Below are 14,267 nucleotides of genomic sequence, written 5' to 3' on the forward strand. Positions count from 1 at the left end.
CTTGTCAGCCTGAGAGCAGCTCCTGTACCACACTAAGATGTTGTGGGTGAGGATGCTCTCTACAGAACACCTATAGAAGGACAGCAGCAGTTCTGGGACAGGTTGACCTTTCTCAGTGACTTTAAAAAGTACAGACGCTGCTGTGCCTTTTTCACCAGGGCATTGGTGTTGGTGCCCCATGAAGGTTTAAATTATTTTCTTTATTTAAAGTGTATCAAGGTGCGATCATACCTTTATCATTATTTATTTCTGTAAATATATTTATTTGTGCGTAGTTTTTTTTAAAAAATCAGCTACTGATTTCACTCCAGAATAAGAGCCGCGGTGAGTCCTGTTGTTTAAATTACAGCAGAGGGCAGCATTGCGCTGTGTGCAGCGCAGCCTGCTGGAAATGCATTCGACGAAGAAGAAGAGGCGCCTGGCCTCCAGCAGTAAACGTTTATCGGCCTCACAGCACTCAGTGCGCCGCGCAGGAGATTTACTGTGTTTGGCAATGCACTATAATTTATGGTAAGTCATGACTAAGTTTACTTTTCGAGCAAACTATGCTACATGCTTGTGCTTGTAAAAAATAATAGCGTGTTTCTACCTTAGCTGTGCAGCGTTAGCTAGCAGCAGCTAGCGTTAGCTACAGTGACCACAATAGTAGCGCTCAGCTTCGTAATGAAGTGTTTGTGAGCTAATTTGCACTTGTCTGTAGCTTTATCTTTAACTTGCCCGTCACCAGAGTGTGTTGTTTTCGATTTGACATGAACCTGAAGAGTATTAGCTTCTTAACTACAATATACAGTGTGTCTGCTGAGGGAGAGTGCAGTGTTTATACATGATGGCCGTGAGCAACATCCGTGGAAATCCTGTCAAAGCTGTCAAAGCTTTTTGTAGACTGAATAAAGCTTCAGAATACATTAGACATTTGCTGCTGTTTTAGTTTGATGAAGCTTATTGCCCCCCAAAACGGAAATGCGCTTTTCTTTCTCAGTGCAATCAACAGTGCATGGCTTGACTGCATCAACCCTCTGAAGCTGTCGAGCAGCTGGTAGGCGTTTTTTGGCTCATATTTTTACCCACTGTGGGGTAATATTTCAATGCAAAATAAAGTCTTGCACCTCCATGAAATCTGCACAACCGTGGCTAGAAATCCAGAGAACTCAAACGTGTCTGTTGTGCACAGTTGTAAAGAGAGTTGAAGCATTGTTTCTAGGTGTAGCTAACATCTGTGGGGAAAGGTGATTACTTTACATAAACTACTTACTATTTTCATTTTCACTTTGTTTCCATACTGGCTTGCTATATGCTCATTGTAAACACAGTCTGCAGTTCAGCTGAAAACTCTGACTTTTTGTTGTTGGTCAACTGACTCACTAATGGCTTCAGTTTTTTGGGGGGTTATTTGTTTTTTTTTTTTTCATTGCATCCGTGTGTGTGTTTGATAGAAGCTAGTTAGAGCAAACAGTTTATCAACAATTTGAAGCTTAGATTTGTTTCCCAACAGAACTGCTTGTCACAGTTGCGTACTTCAAAGACTATTGAAAAGTTGATTATCCATTAATGCTCTCTGTTTAACAATGTCTGGCTCTAAGAAGCATTTGTCAAAGATGACATACCTTTCAAACCTGTGGGCAGGTTGTGCAGTTCATAGGGTTATAGTGAATTTAAAATTGACATTCATAATGAAGATCTGCATTTTTAGTAGTACAGTTCTGAAACAGCTAAAAATGGTCTGCATGAAGAAAGTATGATTATGCACGAAAGTACTTGTTAGTCTAGACCAGGGGTGGGCAATCCTGGTCCTCGAGGGCCACAATCCTGCATGTTTTAGATGTTTCCTTCTTCCAACACACCTGACTCAAATGATCAGCTCATCATCAAGCTCTGCAGAAGCCTGATAACGGTCCTGATCATTTGAATCAGGTGTGTTGGAAGAGGGAAGCATCTAAAACATGCAGGATTGTGGCCCTTGAGGACCAGGATTGCCCACCCCTGGTCTAGAGAAAATATTTTTGTATAGAGTCCTGTTGGCAGCAATGATAAGTCTTTGAAAAGTGTTCTCATGTAAAATTAAATTACTTGTTCAGAAATGTATTTCAAAGTGAAAAGTAAGTTTACATTTAATTTTATTGCAAAGATTTATAGTGCAACTTGGGGGTGAAAGCAGTGCTGTATTTATCAAAAATATTTTGCCTGTAACTTCAATAAAAGTTGTCATAAATAACCTCAATCTCAATGTTGATTATAGTTAGTGGTATAGAAAGAACGGTGTCGACCACAAACAGGTACTCTGTCAGCAGTGTAGCAGTGTCTTGAAATTGTTGCCACGACATAAAGCAACACGCTGGTTTGTTAGACCGGTGCTCCCCAACCATCGGGCTGCGGACCGGTACCGGGCCATGGGTCATTTGGTACCGGGCCACACATAAAGAATAAAAAACGTTTTATTGGTTTATTTTTATTTCCGGCAGAGTCTGCAGGGTGTTTAATTTTTGAAAAATGACAAGCGCGTCTTCTCGTCAATTCTGTTTGTGCTCGTTTCCAGCACTTGACTGTCAGTTTTTATGCTCGGCCGCTAAACGAAGCCGTCAGTCAAAAACAAACGTCTCAGGAGAGCTGCTTTGGAAAGTGGGAGAGATTTGATACTGAGACAGAAGAAAAAGTAAACAAATGTTAAGCATTCAAAAATATTTTTATTTATTTATGAAACTTTTTAATAGGAAAAGAAAAAACAATTATTTTTTGTTATGTGACCGGTCTATAGAAAAATTCCTTGTTTAAAACGGTCCGTGGTGCAAAAAAGGTTGAAGACCACTGTGTTAGACCATGTTAAACAGAACCACAAAGGTCTATATGACAAGTCCAAAGCCAGATCTGAATTCCTTTTAAAGAAAAAAATTGTATTTCTGATGCCTTTGCCAGTGTGACACAATGTGATGAAGGTTCCAAACAGGGTAACACTTACAAAGGCCGTCTTCATAAAGTAATCATTCAGCTTTTAAAATGTTTTTGTTTGTTTTCCATTTTGAATTTAGATGCACTCCCCTACAAAACCATACCAATCACCCAGAATAATTCATTCTTTCCAGATAGTTACGCAAGTCATTAGGTTTCATTTCATAATGCATATCTCATGACCCTTGACATCTACATGACCCTTTCAGCAGCCAAACACATATGCATGGCATTCTTTCTACAATAGAAAGTAACCATTTGCCATCAGTGTTGCAGAAGTTCCCACAGATGTATTGCACTTGTAGTTTGCTTTGCTTTCACCCATCTGTCCAGTCCATCCTAAACCAGCTCAATGAGTTTAAGCCTGGAGACTGTGCTCATCTTCAGACACTCAAAGCCTACCATCTGTTTTTTCTAATGTTTTGAGTCATTATCTTGCTGTTGGATAAATCATTGACTAACCACTCTGGGGTTCCTTTGTTACTTGCCGTTTTTTTCACTATTGTTATGGCAATATGTATGGAGATAAAGAATGAATGCCTCGTATGTAATATACCTGAGCAGGAAAAAAAAAAAGATGCAGAAGCACCAATGAGAAACCTGTATAGAAATAACAAAAACACTGAAAAGCTAAAAACAGCAAAAATAATGTAATGCTATGAATAATTTATGCATTTACAATGACTGAAGTCGGAACAGCAGGAGGTAAAATGGGATAAAAACCTAAATTTCCTTAAGAATGAAAATTAGTTAAGCTTAAGTTTGTTCTGCATGTTATTCCAACTTTTAAAGATTAATTCAAATACTTCCATTGCTGGAGGAAATCTGTAAGTTAGGCAATTTCTTAATCGCTGAAAAGGCCTGTTTGTGACCTAAACACTTGTTTTTGTTAATATTATTACCTTAGGCTGTTTCCAGCGCACTTTTGTACCATTTAAGGTTGTTCACTGAACTTGAGCAATATAAACGAGAAATTACTTTTGATAGGTAGTTTCCTAAGTGAAATTTTCTAAGAATAAAGTTTAAATTTGCTAAATTAAGTTTAAAGTACACAGAAAACAGCAGTACTGAGAACTTAAGTCTAGACTAGCAAAAATTGTTTTTTCTGTAGACAGATTTATGTTGCATGTAGCACATCAGATGATGATTTCATAACGTCTGGGCTTTTCCTGCGTAAAGATAAAATTTTGCAGCCCCCAGATACCCCCTTTTCCAAGAAGCACCAGGTGCTAGTGCCATGCTGGTGCTAGGGCCAGTGCTTAGTTGGTTCAAATCTAAGAACCGGTTGCTTTTCCATCGGCAAGGAGCCAAGTTAGGGCCACGTCAAATGTCACTGCAAGCGTAGCCGTTTATGGAACAACGCTTGCGCCACACAGAAGTCCGCACAGGACTCCAGACTAACCTTTTTTTTTTATCTGTGTGACCAACTTTATAATGTGTTCGCACTTCTCACCTTGTCACAGGCAAAACTTGCTGAACATTTTCTTATCAATAGACTCTACAATTTACTGATGTTCCCCGAATGCCCCACGCTGCAGGCTGCGATAGCTGCTGTTGGTGGCTGCAGTGCTCAGACCGGTGTGTGAGAAAAACTGACTTTAAAAAGAGTGAACTCGGGCGTTCTAATGTCCAAGATGATACAGAGTTGTTTTTTTCTCATGTGGTCTTTTCTATAAGCGGAATAAACAGCGCATGTAGGTGCACTCCATTTTTCACGAGAAGACTGCACTTCTGAGTGTAAATGCTGCAGTACACCAAAGTTATAAACGTACTGGTTTCCAATACTGTGGTGCTACTGGTGGGACACAATTGTACCGGCTTTCAGGGTGCAACAGTTTGTGCAAAACTTCTGTTTGTCCCGGGACTCATTCCAGTACATCTGTGATCAGACCAGAGACGTCCTGGCGAAAAACGACACAAATCACCGCTTGTGTGTCCCATTCATTCATCAGTCTCGGTGGTCACGATAACCGCGTACCCAGCTCCTGGCGTACTCAGTGCTTAGCTCTGGCCAAGCAAAGAGTTGATGCTTACTCAGAACCAGTTTTAAGAGCCTGGAGCCGGTGCTCAGGCGGTGGAGACACAAAGAACTGGTGCTAAGTCAGGCACTTGCACGGAACTAGCACTGGAACCGGTTTGGTGGAAACGGGGTAAAAGAGGTTTTAGCCAGTGCCAAAGTAAAATCACCAGCGCCAAAATGACAAGAATTAAGAATATATATGTCAGAATAAAAATCTTTCTCACTGCTTTTGTTGGGGCTTAATAGGCATTTTTGTTTTTCTGATGGTCAAAAATAACAGAAAAATGCATACATTTCTATCAGATAAAATAACACAGAATCATTGCCTTTACTGTATGTGGTTTGATCGAGCATACAGTCATGTGTAATCACCCACCAAAGGCCTTTTTTGAGCCAAGGAGAAGTGTGAATATTTCAGGGTTAAAAGGGTCGCTCATAATGATCAGTCTGAATACACTTATTACCTGCTTTACTGGGTTGAAAAGAGAGTTTTGTCTCACAGTTAAAGTCTGCAACTGCTAGATGTCCAAATGAGAAATGGTTTGCAAGTTGTGTTTACAATATCTGGCTTTCCACTGGTTTTGTTCACAGGAGTGTCTACCTATTTGGTTCTTTCAGCCTATCTGTTTTCTTGTGCCGTAGGATCCAAAAGCTTCGATGTGAGTTTAGTGTGTGCTGAAACAATGAGAAATAGTCGCTGCTGGACAAAAGTTTTGTGATCACATAGGAAATGGAGCACTGGAGGGTTTGGTGAATTTGACATTGTTGATGACGATGTTAGAGAGGATTGTGGCTTGAGGAGGGCATCAAGACAGCAGAAAATGGTACTTCTTGTTGTTCTCTCTGATTTTAACTAATCAGTGTCAAGTTATGCACTGCAGTTTTCTCCGGACCACTCAGAAGGACCTAGAAGCACCAGAGGAGGGACTTTTTACTCCACGGAAAATAGGCCAGAAATGGGTTCCGCAGTGGTGGTCGTTGCAGCCAGAACATGCACAAAGGTTCATAGCCAGCCCAAAACGACCCTCAAGTTCCTACAGTAATAAACGGCTTAATGTTTGCACTGCCTCCAGCTGTTCCAAACATTAGATGTTGCACGTTCAGTCGTCATTGAGTTGGACATTCTGGGAAACATCTGTACAATTCAGCTCTTTTCTACTCAACATTAGCTGTATTTAAGTACATTACTTAGCCCAGCTCCATTCGTATATAATTCATAAGTATTGTAGTTCAGTCTCATTTATAGTGTCTGTATCGTGTTACTTGTAGTTCGAGACGATCAGTCACAGAGTTGTGATCAAAATTCTGGCCACACTAAAAAAACAATTATGTTGTTGGACCACTGTGTTTTGACTTGTGGTGTGTTTTGGTGCCAGCTGAAGGCTAAACCCTGAAATGCAATGTTGGGTCACTACACCACAAGTGTTGTGCCTCTAAAGATTAATCCCAGGTCTCTTTGCTGAAGGCAGAGAGGCTGTCCACCCTGGTTTTGGTTATAAAGCAAGGTTCGACCCTTCGAGGCTGACCCAAAGGTTAAAGGACTACATTGTTCTGGATGTGGTGTGAAAGACTTGGGCATGTTTAAGATGATCACACTGAGTGCCTCTCTCAGTCACATTCACTGTTAATGTGCTTCAAGGACAGTTGAGTACTCAGTCATAAATTGGAGCTTTTATGCCTGGATAGTTTAGGAGGAGTTTAACAACTTGTTTTACATTGGACAGTGTGGCTCTAGGAGTCAGAATTAGCCCTTTTGCATTAGGGGTTGGGGGTAGTTTTTCAGACCTAGACAACCATTCATAACTCGCAAGCACTAGATAAGCCTGCAAGGTAAAATGAAACTTGTTACCTTGATGTAAAGTTAGAAGTGTGCTGGTTTAGTTACTGCAGTGCAGTAGCTGCAGTGTTGCCTGCAGCTACTCATGTAACCAGTTCACTCTTGACTTTTTTTTTCCTGATTTTTTTTTTTTTTGTGTGTGTGTGGAAATTTTCTGGCTTACAGAAATGTCAGAAATTCTACAATATAGTTTCCTTCCTGATCCTATTGAAGACGGAATGGCCCTGTAAGGCTGGTTGACAGTGCTGGTAGTCCTGACACAATGAAAAACCTGTTTAGAAGATCAGTGCTACATCAGCTGGGCGTTGTAATTCTGTGAAACAATGTTTTGAAAATAACGTTCTTTCTCTTTGCTGACTGTTAAGCTGCATAATTGTGAGGAGGTTGGTCAAGCTCCAGGCTATCCCCAGATTCAGATTTTTGTACATTCTGTCCTTGACTGCTGACTCACCCCTCTGTGAGTGTGCGTGTGCACAGATATGTGGCTGTTTGCTGTCAGAGAAAAGGTGGGGGAGCAGGAACAAAACCTGGATCAAGTTTTGAGCAGGCAGGACAGACGTACACCAGTAGTTGGGAGTCTGCAGGCACAATCTGTTCACTGAAGCCTTTTGCCTGGATGCTGTCTCATTCATACTGATGAACCTAGTCACTGCAGAAGGCTTCTATACTTTGGGAGTAGACGGTTCCAAATGAAAGTCATCAGTGTAGGCCAAAGTTGTATACACTTGGGAACAAAAGTTCACATACACCTGTAAAGACCATGCATATCAGGGCAGTCTTGAGCTTTCAATTACCCTTCCAACTCTTAATTGTGTACCATGGATATGTTGTAACAAATGTCTTCTGTGCAAACTATTGTTTGTAAGTATAAAGTGCGTGGCACAGTTAGGTCATTACCACAGTCAGGAAGAACACACAAGCTATTACCTGCTGCTAAGAGACAGTTTGTCAGGATGGTCAAAAGTCACCCACAAAGCAGGTCTATAATGAATGAGAAGCTGCTGGAATACAAGTGTCATTGTCCAAAGTCTAGTGTGCTTTACATTGCTATGGGCTGTAAGGCTGCCACGCAGGAGGGAAGGCCTTCCTCTTGAAGCGGCACCTTAAAGCTTGACTAAAGTTTGCTGCTGATCACATGGACAAAGAAAAGGTCTTCTGGAGGACAGTTCTGTGGTCAGATGAAACAAAAATTGAGCTATTTGGTCACGATGAGCAGAAATATTTTTTGAGGAGAGAAGCCGAGGCCTTTAACCCCAAGGAGACCATACGTACCGCCAAGCATGGTGGTGGTATTATGCTCTGGGGCTGTTTTGCTGCCAGTGGAACTGGTGCTTTACACAAAATAAACAGAATCAAAAATCAAATCAGATCAAGTTTATTGTCATTTTGCTGTACACATACAGCAGTACAGGCAAGATGAGGGCGTTTCTTCAGGATTATTCAACCAGCAAGTTTTGTGGAATGCGCTTCTGGGATAAGACAATAACATTTGCTGTCGCTGCCTCCTGAAGTGGGCGCTGCGTCCATGTGCACTGCCATTCGTTGAACATGGCGAACCACTCTTCAGGTCCTGGTAGGTCTTCAGGGACACGAAGACACACACGATGGTGTGACAATGGTGAAGTCGCAGATGCTGCCCAGAGCTAGCTGTCTGTCTGTCCGCCTGAAACGATGTCATCTCCTCCAGCTGTATGTCTGTCTGGGATGTTGTCATGCAGCCACGTTTCTGTTAAAGCAAACACACAGCAGTCCCTCCACTCTCTATGAGTTTCTCCCAGCAAACGTAGCTCGTCCAGCTTGTTGTCGAGAGAGCAGACATTGGAGAGCAGAAGCGATGGTCCTGCTGGTCTGGAGGGGTTAGCCATTAGCCAGCATGGATCCCGGCCCTTCCTCCTCCTTTGTTTATGTTTGTACCATTTGCGCTTCCTTCTCTCTCAGGTAACTGCCGGCGTAGTCCCCAATCGGACTCCATGTTGGTGTAGTATGTCCACATCACAACCGATCGCTGCAATTCCAACGCCGTTCACTGTCCTGACGCCCAGCGAAGTCTCCTGGCCGCAAGTTTTGTGGAATGAACATCTGGGATAGACAAGACACTCAAAACGCTCACTTTCGTTGTCTCCTGAAGTGGCCGCTGCATCTGTGCATGCCGCCATCACCACGGCAATAAACAATAAGGAATTGTAAAGAATAATAATAATGAAGAAGGAGGATTACCTCCACAACATCTTTTGTTGCCATGGTGATGACAGTGTGCATAGAGTCCGATCGGAGACTACGCCAGTAGTGACCTGAGAGAGAAGGAAGCGCAAATGGTACAAACATGAACAAAGGTGGAGGAAGAGAACCGGGATCCATGCTAGGCTAAAGGCTAACCCAAAGGCTAACCCCTCCAGACGAGCAGGACCCTCCTCCTGCTCTCCAATGTGCGCTCCCTCAACAACAAGCTGGACGAGCTACGTTTGCTGAGAGAAACCCGCAGAGAGTAGAAAGACTGCTGTGTGTTTGCTTTTACAGAAACGTGGCTCCATGATAACATCCCAGACGGACATACAGCTGGAGGGGACAACATTATTCCAGGTAGACAGACAGACAGCTAGCTCTGGACAGCATCTGCAGCTTCACCATCGTCACACCATCGTGTGTGTCTTTGTGTCCCTGAAGACCTACCAGGACCTGAAGAGTGGTTCGCCATGTTCAACGTGATGGCATTGCGCATGGACGCAGCAGCCCCTTCAGGAGACAGCGAGAGTGAACGTTTAGTGTCTTGATTATCCCAGACATGCATTAATTTGACTAATTTTGATGTAAGGTAACATAAAACCAAGAACTGCATTACATGTTGAGTCAGTGGCTTTGGTGATGGGGGAAATACAATTAAGTGTGGAAACATTTAATTTTGAAAAGAAAAATAATGAGCAGTGGATCTGTTACATCATGGCCAATACCTGATCTGCTTTTAAAAAGTCTGTACCGGCGCCAGTGGCAGTTTGGATTATCAGATTCATGTCTCCCTGTTTGATGGAAAGGTGCCATGAGCCAACAAAAGCTTTAAGGACCAGTGGCGTGACTGATGTAGCAAACCCTAAATGTGTAGAATCTGCTTTAAACAGTCATCAGCTTTTTAATAGGTAACTGAAGGGACTGATTGATCAAAGGTGCACTGGCAAATGCTTTTCCTAATATAACAAACTTGGGGGTCAGTTGTTTGATGATAATTCCTTCTTTTCCTATCCTTCCAGGTGCTAACACAAGATGGAAAACCAGAGGGACAAACACAGAGCAAAGGATGTCTTTTGAAGGCCAGAGTGTTTAATGAAGATTCTGATTGCCACTTGGAGACCAATGCTGTCGGTGTCTGGATAAAGCTTTACATGTACTTGCAGGCTGAAAAGTGATGCCATCAGCACACGGACAAAATCATTTCATCATGGAAAAGCAGAGATCAGTGAACAGTGTTGCTTCAGCACAGTTGGGTGGAGAGTCATGCACCTTCATCTGCACTGAGTGTGGCGATGGGTTCAGTCAGTACTCTAATGTGTTGGCCCACATGGCCATTCACGGACCTTTGGAGTTGTTTTCCTTCGATGGCTCATCCAATGGATTTGAAATCCCTCGAGAATATGTGTTACAAGAAAATGGCACACTGACAGTTGTGAACGGTTTTGCACAGTCACATTCTTCCATGAAACCAGTATCTCCTGGAGTGTTGCCGTCACATTTCCCATCTCCAATCAAACCAGCGTCTCCACCTCCAAAGCCGCAGCCTGCTCCTTACAGAGATGTGTTCAGGCCAAGGCCATCTGACTCAAACATGGACAAGTCTCGTCAGGGCCATTACCGTTGTGAAATATGCAACAGATCCTTCAACAGTCTGCAGAGTTTACATCGTCATCAGCAGTATCGAAACACGGAGCGAGGTTACAAGTGTACTTTGTGCTGTAAGATCTTTGAGGATAGACAGAACCTTAAGAAACACCTCCAAGACCACGTCAATGAAAGGTTTCACTGCTGTGTTCAATGTGGTAAGCGATTCCTGAAAGTAGATGCACTGAATGCTCATCAAAAAGAAAATCACCCCTCTACCAAGACTACAGCTTTGGGTAAATCTGAAAATAAGCAGGAAAAAAAGTCAGAGAAAACATATCCTTGTAGGAAGTGCAAATTAAATTTTTTCTGGATGTCAGATTTCCAGACACATTCACTGTATCATTGCAAGGGGAAAGAGCCCGATGCTTTCATTGCATCTGAAATGGAAATTGAAGTGAATTCTAAGAACTTAGAGGACACACAGCTTGAAAATTGCCACAGCAATGGCACATCTGCTGATATTAAGAACGGGGACAGTAAAATCTTTAGGGATAATGGCAATGAGATTGATGCTGAATACACTTTCACACCATACAGATGTGGCCTATGTGGGGATCGTTTTCAAAAGTTGGCAGCTCTGAAGGAGCATCATCTAACACATCAAACTCAGGAGGAAATAGATCAGCTGAATCAAGAGTCCGAAAAAACTTTTAAGCGAAGGGTGCCACCAAAAGGCAAGCGTAAAAGAGGGGGTAATCCAAATGGAAAGCTACATCCCTGCAAACACTGCCATCGTGTCTTCAATCATTCTAGTAGTTTGTCTCGGCACATGAGATACCATAAAGGCACAATGCACACCTGTGTGTTTTGTGGTCGACATTTTCCTCAGCGCTGTGACTTGAGAAGGCATGTAGTCATGTACCACAAAGCTGAATTGGATAAGAAACCAGGTCTGAAACACTTATATGCATCTTCAAATGGACCTCTCCCTAGATCTCTTGATGACGAGAAAATCACAAGTCTTGCTGAAGAGAACACCAAAAGCTCCTCTGACAATGAGCAAATAATGTCATCAGAGCAGCAAGCAACAGAGAAGCAATCAGGAAAAGCAGGCCGAGTTAACTACAAGTGTCAGGAGTGCGGGAAGAGATTTGGGTTGTTATGTGTGTACCAAAGACACTTGCGCTATCACAAAAAGGAACCCAACAAGTGTCCTCAGAGTCCAACTCAGTTAAGGAGTTCCTCGTCCCTTGAGCTTCCTCTTCAAAATCACCCAACCACTGGACAAGGAGATGATGTTGGCCAAACATCTCATGGCACTGATGCGAGTGGGGACCCTGCCCTAGAAAAGGACAATGCAGAGGATATTGAGGATGACTATATGGACCAAACTCAAAATGATAAAAGAAGTTCCTCAGAGGTTCTTTATGAATGCACTGAGTGCACTGAGACGTTTTCGTGCTTGGAGACGTTTCTTCGGCACCAGACTTCTCATGGCTCAGAAAACAATTAAACAAATGACAAACGAACAATTATTAAACCAACACAACTCTGTTAAGAGTAAAATGCACATTTAAACCCAGTGTTCTACCACATGATGTGGGTGCAGCTAACTTGAGAGTCCCACCAGTTAACTAGGTAGGGTAAATTATGTTGCTTTTCATTGTATTTTTAACGGCTACTGTTCATGTAATGCTGTTTCTGTAAATCATGTTGCTGCATTTTTCATCCTGTTTTACTTAGACTTATGTGATTTTTGAGAGTACTTTTAATCAGTCTTGTGCATATATCTTGATTTTGAAAAGATAGCGTCGTCAGCCAGTAAGATGACTGTGCCATTAAAGTTATACAAATGACTGTATGTCCTATTAGTTTTGCTTTGACTCCCTTTTTGGCTCTAGGTGTGTATTTTTGTTCCTTTGACGTGTAGTTTAGGTTTATAATTTCGATTATACTTGACAACAACATAGAAACTGAGGGAAAATGTGGGAGTATGTTGGCAGCATGTTGTTAGCCCACAGCTTTTAGTTGACTGTCTGCCCCACTCTCCAACTTTCATGGTCCTACTGAAAACCAGTTTTATCTTTTAATATTGTGGCTTCTCAGTAGAGCATTCTGGTTTCATAAACCCTCATTTTGCATTCATTGACATCTTTATCATACTGCAATTGGCTCATTACAACAACATACCCAAATAATATCACACTATTTTCAGAGCCTAGATCAGCGGCATGAGATTTGTGTCTTTCTATTGAATAAGTTAGTATTCAGTGTTAGCAGCTTAATCTACTGATGCAATTGCATTATTTATTTGGATGTAGTCAGAGAGCTGGCAATGCTGTAGGAGATCCAGTGTCCTGTTTGTCCTGATTGCCAAATCATCACAGATCACACTATCTGCTTTAATCATGCTGTCCTTCCATCACTAGTGGGTAATAAAATACGACTTAAGATCACAAACTTAAGGTTGACACTCAGTGGCCCCAAAACATGGCGGCACCAGTAGCTAATGGTGTTTATGATAATGGGAAAACATTTTGGTGGTCGTAGATAAAAGGCCATGTTGTTTATAAATTGTTGTTTCTCTGGGGACAAAGCTCATACTAAAAGGCCAGCTGCACTGATTGACAAGTCATCAACTGCTGCTATTTGGTAAAAGGACAACTTGTAAACTCTGAGTAGGAGGTACCTTTTGCAGTGAGCTGACAAATCTCATCTTAAAACAGGAGTATATACATTCAAATTGTAGTTCTTATGTTATTCTCTCAATTGTAGAGAAGCCGCAACCCAGTTTAGACAAGTTAATGTTGGCTTTAATATTTCCTGTGTCTATATAGACATTTGTCTGTTTCCTCAGGTTCTTGTGCAAAGCAGAAGTGTGTGTGTGTGCTCTATCCCTCTGGCAAGGTCATGCAGGGAGTCAAAGTTTTACTGCTATTATCGCAACATCCACAGAGTGGCCACAGGAGTCTCCCTTAATTTGTAGCATGTATTAGAATGGAAGAAAAAATGTTTCTTGTGCCTTTCTGTTCGCTGCATAACTTGTTTAGCATCTTTTACTTCCCAGGCAACATTTTTGCCTCCAGAGGTCAGGCTTCTTGCCATTTGAATGCCAGGCCCCTGTAGCAGTTTCATTAATCTATGCAGAGGCAAAAAGTCAAGTGTTGATCTGCACATCTGTCAGTTTTCAAACACCCTCGAAGGATTTCTGAAGTAGGAGCTACAACCTCCCTTACAGACAGACACCAGCACTAGACTGAATTGCCTTGGGGGGCTTTAACTGTGAAATTCAACTGTCAGTCACTCAGCTACATCCCCCTCAGCAAGCCAAGGAAGGAGACTTCCTCATCCTTTGTAGCATGACTCACTGTGTTCCTAGACCTCGCTTGATGGACTTTTGTGTATTCTGATTGATTCCAGGATGCGTTCTATATTTATCATGCACTCTTTCTGATTAGTCCTTGGACTGAGTGGTCAAGAATGGCTGTTTTTTTTCCCCAAGGGATTTCTGAGCAACGCATTGTCTCCCAGCCTTATTCACATGTAACTCTATGTCTAGCCAACTCCTTGCTGTGCACACATCTATGTTATGTGCCTGTTTGGAAACACTCCTGCATTGCTTGCAAGGTGAGGAGATGAAGACCCAACTGCTAACAA

General features: G+C 42.2%; 1 protein-coding gene across 1 annotated transcript; it reads left to right on the forward strand.

Moving 5' to 3' along the window:
• Positions 1 to 408: 408 nt before the first annotated feature.
• Positions 409 to 12,471, forward strand: LOC103360183 (zinc finger protein 43). Its single transcript, XM_008285859.1, has 2 exons — positions 409 to 510; positions 10,043 to 12,471. Exon 2 carries the CDS (start codon positions 10,198 to 10,200, stop codon positions 12,121 to 12,123), a length of 1,926 nt encoding a protein of 641 aa, XP_008284081.1. The 5' UTR covers positions 409 to 510; positions 10,043 to 10,197; the 3' UTR covers positions 12,124 to 12,471.
• Positions 12,472 to 14,267: the final 1,796 nt, after the last annotated feature.

This window comes from Stegastes partitus, unplaced genomic scaffold, assembly GCF_000690725.1.
Source record: "Stegastes partitus isolate 25-593 unplaced genomic scaffold, Stegastes_partitus-1.0.2 Scaffold420, whole genome shotgun sequence".
NCBI lineage: Eukaryota > Metazoa > Chordata > Actinopteri > Pomacentridae > Stegastes > Stegastes partitus.